The sequence below is a fragment of the Silene latifolia genome, chromosome 3, assembly GCF_048544455.1.
Source record: "Silene latifolia isolate original U9 population chromosome 3, ASM4854445v1, whole genome shotgun sequence".
Classification (NCBI taxonomy): domain Eukaryota; kingdom Viridiplantae; phylum Streptophyta; class Magnoliopsida; order Caryophyllales; family Caryophyllaceae; genus Silene; species Silene latifolia.
The window spans coordinates 33,603,740-33,612,652 of NC_133528.1; the positions used below are offsets into that span (position 1 = coordinate 33,603,740).

General features: G+C 35.6%; 1 protein-coding gene and 2 long non-coding RNA genes across 3 annotated transcripts; 2 read left to right on the forward strand and 1 right to left on the reverse strand.

Moving 5' to 3' along the window:
• Positions 1–3,219: 3,219 nt before the first annotated feature.
• LOC141647534 (uncharacterized) lies at positions 3,220–5,207 on the forward strand. The gene is made up of 3 exons (XR_012545757.1): positions 3,220–3,461; positions 3,730–3,781; positions 4,683–5,207. It is a non-coding gene; the product is annotated as an uncharacterized LOC141647534 (long non-coding RNA).
• Positions 5,208–5,222: 15 nt separating this feature from the next.
• LOC141647535 (uncharacterized) lies at positions 5,223–5,846 on the forward strand. The gene is made up of 2 exons (XR_012545758.1): positions 5,223–5,301; positions 5,411–5,846. It is a non-coding gene; the product is annotated as an uncharacterized LOC141647535 (long non-coding RNA).
• Positions 5,847–7,022: 1,176 nt separating this feature from the next.
• On the reverse strand, positions 7,023–8,092 carry LOC141648934 (uncharacterized). Its single transcript, XM_074457640.1, has 2 exons — positions 7,408–8,092; positions 7,023–7,354 (listed from the first exon to the last, which is right to left on the reverse strand). Exons 1-2 carry the CDS (start codon positions 8,090–8,092, stop codon positions 7,023–7,025), a joined length of 1,017 nt encoding a protein of 338 aa, XP_074313741.1.
• Between the last annotated feature and the right edge of the window lie 821 nt (positions 8,093–8,913).

An 8,913-nucleotide genomic window follows, 5' to 3' on the forward strand; every position in this document is an offset into this window, starting at 1 on the left:
TAGGTACAATTCTAAATCGCCAACGAGTGCAAATGGAAAGGTGTTAAGCACGCACTTCCATGCTAGCGAGAAAATTAGTGAAAGGGAAGATGAATTCAATTAAGTTACAGAATTGTTAATCGGTTTTTAAAGCTATGTCGATGTACCCTAATGTGTCTAATTAGGTTATTAAATTGATCTAGTGTCATCTAAACGAGTTGTGTGTTAACAATCAGAGGTCGTATTAACATGTGAATGGTCCTAAGGTGGGTCGAATCACGCGAAACAAACAAAGGGTCAAAAGCGAGGAGCGAAGTTAGAAATTCGTTTTATTAATACCCTACCTTGAACACGAGGATATGTAAATGAGACGGGGGTGTACGACCGACTGATGTAGCGGTTTCTTTTCCCATCTCAAGTCAACGCGGGTGTTCATGGTGGTACTTTAACTCATACTCGGACTAAACTAGTTTCATAGTTAATTTAAACGATAAATAAAAAGCGATAAACAAACAAAACAAACTATAAAAGAACAAACATAAAAAACGAAATAAAAAAGGAGAAAGAGGAGGATTTGATGCACCCTCAACCTACATGTATCGTTGACACCGTCTTGGGTCGTAATCGATGGTAGATTTTATCTCGAGAGGCCGTCGTCGACGAAGAAACAAAGCAAACACGCGTTTTTGGCAAATCTGGACAGCAACTTTCAAACGATGATTTCTCCCTCGTTTCACGATGAAAATTCGATTTAAAAGATGTTTTGAAAACTAGAAAGAGAGGAGAACAGAGATCTTAAAGCAACCTCTGCTCGTTTTGGGTTATTGGGCACGAAAAACGAGCACAAACAGAACTGGACAGACAAGAACAAACCGCGAAAACAGAGTGTATAACACTCTGTTTTTCGAGGGATTTCGTGTGCTCTCAAGGGCAATTTGGCTCGTAAATCTTTGTCTAATGTGTAGATGGATGTTATGTGGTTAATTAGGAACAAGAAAATCGAGTTTTGATGGAGGTTTGAGGGAGGAACGAATTGTTTTTCGAGGAGGACACACAAACAGTTTCAGTTTGTATGTCGGTTTTGTGGAGGGTTTTTGAGAGGCAATTAGGGTTCGTTTCTGAGGTTTTAAGCTTGTGAGTGAAGGTAGGATGTATGGAGAACTTAGAGCCATGAATGTATGGTGAAGGGTGGGTATTTATAAGAGTTAAAGTAGGGTAAAAGAGGGGGAGAGGCAGTCGGGCTTGCTGAGCATAGCTGCTGTCCAGCAGCTTTTGGGGGTTTTCTAGGGTTCGTTTGGGGGTTTTTCTTGGTGATTAAGGTAAGGTAATATGGGTAGGATATTAGGGTATGGGTTAGGATTAATGGGCACGGGTTTTGGTGGTGTTTGGAGCGGGTTTTGGGCTCGGGATTTGAGCTGCAAAACAGGGGGGCTGCTTCGTGTATATGCGGGCTGTTTGGGGGGTGTTTGGGATGGAATTTGGGCCGTGGTTATGGGGGTTCGAACTGGGTTGTATGGGTAGTGGTCTAGGTTGGTTAGTGTACTCGAGATTCGTGCCAATTCGTAAAGAAAACGGGCTCAAAAACCGAGCTAAAATCGAGCTCAAAAACATGCTTTTAAAACGAGTTTTCTTCGCTTTTAAAATCGATTTTTCAAATCAATTAATAAATGATTTTTCAAATCAAATATACTCATAAAATGATTTTTCAAATCAAATATTTATTTTATTTTCAATAAAATAAACTTGAGAAAATAAATTCAAAATAAAATAAAATAAATTGAAATCACCTTAAAAAAGACTTTAATTTAAATATCATTTAAATTAAAATACTCCGTCGACAACGCTCATTCTACATCGTAAAACGAACCCAAATAATGACAGTGACAACTAAATAAATACATGTGTCCTATCATCATCGGGTGTTTGTCGGGTTCTCTATAAATTCCAATATCGACGGATATGGGTATCTACACTCCTCCAAACATCGTTGTTTCTGATTCCCTAGATCCTGAAGATTTAGGGACTCAAGTCTTGGAGACGGAGTTCGATGATGGTAATTTATGCTTGGGTAAGTCCCTTGAGAACGACGACCGTCCTAAATCACCTGACATCCCACCGATGATGATTTGGGTTGTAAATCTGGTGCCCCTGACGACCGTCCTAAGTCTGAATCACCGTGCACCAAATATGCGAATGCTTATTTGAAGAGGATGGCTGCTAAACGTCCGAAAACACCTGTGAAAAAACCTCTGCAAGTTGAATATCTGGAGGATCATTCTCCATCACCAAGTTCAAAGAGATTCAAGGCTTATTGCGAGAGATTCAATGCTAAACATTAATTAATCAAACTCGTTGGTATAATCCCTAAATGTTAGTCTTTTTATAATTTATTTATTTCTAATTTCAACAATTAATATGCTTGGATTTCGTGCTGTTAGGAATTAGGATTAATGTTGGGTGAATTTTTTTCTGTTAGGATTAATTGTTTCTGTTAAGGATGAATTTTTTCTGTTAGGATTCAAGGCTTATTGTGTTTGTTGAAATATTTGGTTTACTGTTTGTTTTTATTTCTAAGGATTCAATGCATATTGTGATGAATTTTTTCTGTTAGGATTCAAGGCTTATTGTGTTGGTTGAAATATTTGGTCTACTGTTTTGTTTTTATTTCTAAGGATTCAAGGCTTATTGTGATGAATTTTTTCTGTTAGGATTCAAGGTTTATTGTGTTGGTTGAAATATTTGGGTTAATTGTCATGAACCTCGATGAAGGTCCTTCCTGGACTGAGAGGGTCTCATCACTGTTAGTGTTACTGTCATTGTTGCTCTGTGATGAACTTGCCTTAATGGTATGAGAGCTTTAGGTATGCTCATTGGATATCAATGAAAGAAATTTGGAGTCTAGTTAAGTGGCCAATAATGTTTAGTTGTTAAGCCACCACATTATGTATGAATGAATGGGTGTGTGTGTCTAACCATTGAAATAGGAGTACTTTGAGAGCTCAATGATAGCTCTACCTTCATGGTTTGAGGGCTGATTTAGTACTCTTGTTGAATGGAGATGACATGGTCTACCTTCATTGTTTCTGTGTAGGAGGCTTTACAACTTCAGACAACTTAATGATGAGGCCACATTGTCCTGAGAGTTATTTAAACCAGACAAGCTCTATGATGATTATACCTTAATGGTTTGAGAGCTCACTACTACAAATCCCTCTAAATATTGACACATCCTGATCTACGCTTCAATAGAGCGTCGAGGTCTTTTATTGGGCAGCTACTTGGTATTGGGCTTCTTAGCGCTTAAAAAGGCTATAATCATAATACAATCTTTCCAAACCCTAATAGACAGACATAAACCGCCAACCACCCTTACTCACATCCACCTCTTCTTCTTCTCTCTTTCTCTCAAACAAATTAATCTTCTAAAGAATTTAAAAGGAACGTTCGAGATTCTCATATGTCCATGGATTATGCAATTTCAGGTTCATTTCTCCATCTCTTTGCGCTATGATTCCTAGTTTCAAAACTCCTTATCGTCGAAACATCACAAAATTCAATACTACTTTCTGTGATTCTCTCATGTCACTCTAATTTCTTCCTCATCTATTTAATTAGGTAATTTAATTTGGGCGAAGGGATATGCTTTTCTACGAATTAAAATTTGATAGATTTCACATGTATTACCTACCATAAGATCCAAGCTTTTTTGTCTAATAATGTGGGTTCTGTTTTTTTTTTTTTCAATTTCAGCTAAATGAAGTTACAATGGTCCAAATCAAGGGTTGAATCTTGGGTTACACAGGTAATGATACTACAACTATCATTTCTCAACTTACCTCAGATCTGTTGCCTCCTTCCAGCCAAAGTATTTTTCTTTATTTTTTAATTTATTTCTAATTTTTCTCAAGCTACTATTCTAATGAGTGTTTGTCTCGGTTATGATTATATTATTTAACTTATTACCCTGACATGGTCTGTTTGTACAGATTATTAGCAAATGAGTATTATTAATTTTCACATTGATTTGATTTAATCATGTAGGATTTTTGATATAATAGACTTGGGTCTGATGAAGATTGATAAATAGGATTAAATTCTGGAAAAACACTAAAACGAGAAATTTAAGTTTTATAGTAGCATCATTTGTTTGCAGTGCTTGTAGGTTGTATTGCCAGATTTTGAATGAGTCTTTATAATCGTTTTGACTATAGGTGTGAATGTCTATGAAATATTTAATTTTGTGGCATGCTTAATTTTAAACTTTTACTCCAGTAAAATACTTAGGTCTCCAATTGCACCAACTTGTATTTACTCCCTTCGTCCTCGTCATTTGTTTACCTTTTTAATTATTTGTGAAGGGTACTTTAATGAAAGGTAAACAAATGATTGAGACGGAGGGAATAAATAAGTAGTATATATCATGAGTATGTTTTCTTACAATGCAATCGATTAGGATTTGTTAAGTTTGCTGTTTTTATCAGCATGATGGCATGTATTGCATAGTTTGTGCCGATACTTGAAAGTATAATACTGCAAATAAAACGTTTAGCATTTTATCTTGTTAGCTAGGAGATGATGAGATTACTTATGGATACATATAGGAGTAGTGTTTAGTAGTGGTCCATGGTTCTTACCATGCCCTCTGAAATTATTATCATATATGACTAAGATAATGAGTAGTTTTTTTTGGCATGGGTTTGCAGGTGTACTTAGCTAACTTGATTAAATCTTCATAATCACGCCAGCCCATGGACGTCACTCACTTTTCTAAATACCAAGTATAAATTATGTAATCATCTTGACTATTGGTTGTTTTTCTTATTTGCTTATTCTTCCGTTTATTTATAGTTGGTAATTTCAGCTCATATTTATAGTCTATCAAACTTCAGTGCTCTATCATTGAGTATTCTTTAAGTTCTGGTTGTTGGAACTTGATACCAAAGAAGATGGAGATGACCATATTAGTTATAAGCTTACGATTTATGATCTTAATACCACTACTACAAATCCCTTACATAAATGGCATTTTTCTATTGATGCTTTTATAAAGCGTGGACCCATAAATAACCCTCCAATTTTTTTTTGGAAAACCGCCATATCTACAGTGTACCCAATTATTATATACAGTGTACCCAATCCAATGCAGCTGTCACTGTGAAACTAATCCCAACACTATTGTCACATCTAGTTAAGTATTAGAGCTAAATGGAGCATCTGCTTACGGATTGAACTTCGTGTTTTGCAGACGACTACGAGCGGTATAGGAGTGCCATGGGTCAAGTAATTACCGCTGACGCTAGTTCTTCAAGTGATCAGCAGTTGGTAATTTCCCTTAGTAACTACAAGCATTGTTTCATTGGCTCTCTTTAAGCAGTTGGTACTTACAATATTAGCTATTATTGTCCATTTCTTGAACTCACCCAATCTCTAGGAATCAATGTTGAATCACCAGGCCATCTAGTGGTGTCAACTGTCAAGGCTAACAACTGAAGTAGCATTTTTGCCCGTTATAGGTTTCAGATTTGTCATATGGTGAAGATGCGCCTTCATATGTTGATTGAAGCCCCTTTGACATTGCGCCTATATGATTGAAGCTCCTACCACGTTCAAACTACCAAGTGTCCTTGTCTAGCTAGTTACTTAGCATTATTTACGATTTTTTTGGATAGTTTTATGTTGGATTTTACTATCATCCGGACCCCTTTTGGTATTTGATTTTATCGTACTATAAAGTACGAACTAGCTTATATTAGTTTAATTTTCAATGCTAGCAGTATTTGTGACGACGGAGACGATATATGTATCAAACATATGATTATTTATAAAAGTACGTGGGTACGTACGTACTCACTACATCATTCTATATATATATATTGCATTATGTTTTTTCATGATTTAGTAATAGCTAGTAGTACCAATACGTACTTATAGGTCTATTTAAGTAATCTCTACGATTTCATCAGGAAATTAAAATCTAAAAAACCTATAATTTGAAATTATATTGTGACAATAAAGTGTTAATATATAAATAGTTGATGCCTAATGACACATAAAAGCATCAATAGTCATTTGGAGACGCTTAAAAGCGTCAAATTTGTTGACAAAAAAAACCATCAATGGTCACTGACGACGGTTAAAAGCGTCAAATTTGTTAACAATTAAAAGCGTCAATAGTCCATGAAGACGTTTAAAAGCGTCACATATATTGACAATAAAAACCGTCAATAATCACTGAAGACGCTTAAAAGCGACAAATTTGTTGACAATTAAAAGCGTCAATAGTCCATGAAGACGCTAAAAAGCGTCATAATTATTGACTAAAAAAAGCGTCAAAAAATACCGACGGCCCAAAATTTGACGCTTTTATAAAGTGTCGATAAAAAAAAAATTGACGCTTTAAAGCGTCGAAAAACGCCTGAAAAAGCGTCACCAATGCAAGGTATGTGTAGTAGTGGCTATACATGGTTTTTGGTGGAGTTGAATGGAGGAAGTATATGTACGTTTAATTGTCCATTACTTACAAGTATTTAAGCCACCACATGGTCTATTAATGAAAGGGTGTGTGTGCTCAATCATGGTAACTGCAGTATGATAACTCAATGATGATTGTACCTTATTGGTTTGAGAGATTAATTTAGATTTACTTTAATCAATACTGTTTTTGCTTGTTGAGCATGGTCTACCTTCATTTTGTTAAGTGTAGGAGGCTTGAATACTTGGGACAACTCAATGATGAGGGCACACTTAGCCTGAGAGTTAGTCTATGCATTTTGCAACTGAATTTGTCACATTGCATTTCTGTATTCATTTGAAACTGTTTACTGAGCTGAACACTTATCTGTATGCATTTGAAAGTGTATCATTTTTGTATGCATGAAACTGAAAATTTCACATTTCGGTATGCATAAAACTGAACTTAGCATTGCATTTCACATTCCATTACATTTCAAAATGAAGTTTAATTGTCATTTGAAATGGTTTTTTCAAATGAACTTTAAACTTAACATTACATTCAAAAATTAAAGTGAACATTAAACTAACCATTATATTCCATTTAGCTGATCAACTATACCTTCGACATTGTAACCTAGTTCGTTCATAAGATATTCTAACCCTTGTATTTTACCAATACCTTTCAAATAATCAATGCATTCCCTGACCAACTCCACATTGACCTCTAAATTCCTTGGTAACATACCAATAGCAGTAAGATGCCCCTTTTCCAAATGTGGAAGAGAAAAATTGTTATGACCCTTGCATTTCATAATCTCCACCATTACTGCTTGTAATGATAGGAATATATTATTCAGTTTGCTTGGACTATAATCAACAAATGCTTGCATTACCTCATTAACTAAATCATCCACTGTCTTTGCTGCATGTTTTTTTGTAAAGACTTTAAAGCTCTGAAATAACCTAAGTCATTACAGTTGAGGTCTGGTGAGTTGGGTGGCTGAAAAACTAACTCAATGTGAAATCCATCTGAGTTTGCAGCTGCCATTAACTCAGGATCATCATTCTTGATATAAGGCCTCACATTGTCTTGCTGTATGTATATATGTTTGCTTAAACCTTCTGGCCAAACCCTCTTAATTAATGGAATAACTTGCTGTATTAAGCATTCTTTGATGACCACTTTTGTGATAGACTCAATTGGCTTAGTCTCTAAAGTATCCCTTGGCCTATTTCTGCTTGCCCTAGCTGCTGGTACTTGGTTTGTGAATGGAAACATGCCTATTTTACCATCAAATAGACATTCCTCATCAGCTGAATATATTGGTCTGCTGACTGCACACATGAACATCACTTTTGTGATGTACCTCTTTGATTGGCAGCTTCTATATGGCAGCTCCTCCCCCACCACAACATATACTTTCTCGTTGTCATCTGTGATGAAGAACCACTTCTCATCCATATGTATTGTATTGCTCATTTCAGTAAATAAAATTTCAGTGAGTGGCACATTATTGAGATCAAAGAATCCATCAAGAACTTGTTTGACAACTAACGACCTAAGTGAATAAAGTAACCTTTGATCCTTGTGTAAGTAAGTGAGTTTAGGATGTAATGGGCTTGAATGAGGTTTAAGTAAACCTTCTTTCATCAAGGCCATGAATAGACTGTTCTAACTGAAACTCCACAATTTTCTGAAACTCTAATTATGGTATCCCTTAGAGAATGATCCAGTGACTTTATGTGCTCAATAATGTTTGGTAGGATTCTTTTCCTATTTTTGTTGCCTATCCTCCCACTTTTCACATCTAACTTCTCACCTACTAACCTTGGTTTTTTGGCTAGTCTCCATATGTTACATATGCTTCTATCACTCAAAGTTTACCTTGCAGCTACCTCCTGGATGGTACCATGAGAAAGCTAACCATTTTGCGACTTTTCGAGCCAGTAAATGGCGATTTCAGTCCTCTGTTCTTCTGTCATGCACTTAAAGCCCATTGTTGATGTAATTTGATGTTTGTAATTTGATGTTTTTTACTGTAAGAATTTAGGAACTGTAATTTTTTTTTTGTTGAGTTGTTAATGAATGAAAGAAAAATGTAATTTAAGGTAAGGTTTCTTATAAATTATGGTACTGAAGCACTGTTATATTGCTTCTTTCCCTCGGTTTTGGTAAATTGGAGTTGACAGGAAGTGGAGGGAAAAAATAAGAAGGGAAGTCTTGGTGGGGGTTTTGAAACATTGAATTTTTTGGTGGGAAGATTAATGCTTAATCAAAACTCTTATGACCCACACATTATGCATTAATAAAGTAATTTGCACAATTCCGTTTGTACTTCTTTCATTTCTTTATTAACTCTTTAATACTTGTGCAAAGTCAAACATGGTAGAGTGAAGTTGAATGAAGGAAGTATTTATTTTTCCGACGACATCCTACTTCTCGCTTTTTGATTGATTCAAGTTCTGTACTCTGATCTTTAT

What these genes read in the sequence shown, in the direction of transcription:
- LOC141648934 (XM_074457640.1), bottom strand. Translation starts at nt 8,092, where the DNA reads ATGGCCTTGATGAAAGAAGGTTTACTTAAACCTCATTCAAGCCCATTA. An exon ending in CAACTCACCAGACCTCAACT is followed by an intron (nt 7,355 to 7,407) that starts GTAATGACTTAG and finishes AAAAACATGCAG; the next exon opens with CAAAGACAGTGGATGATTTA.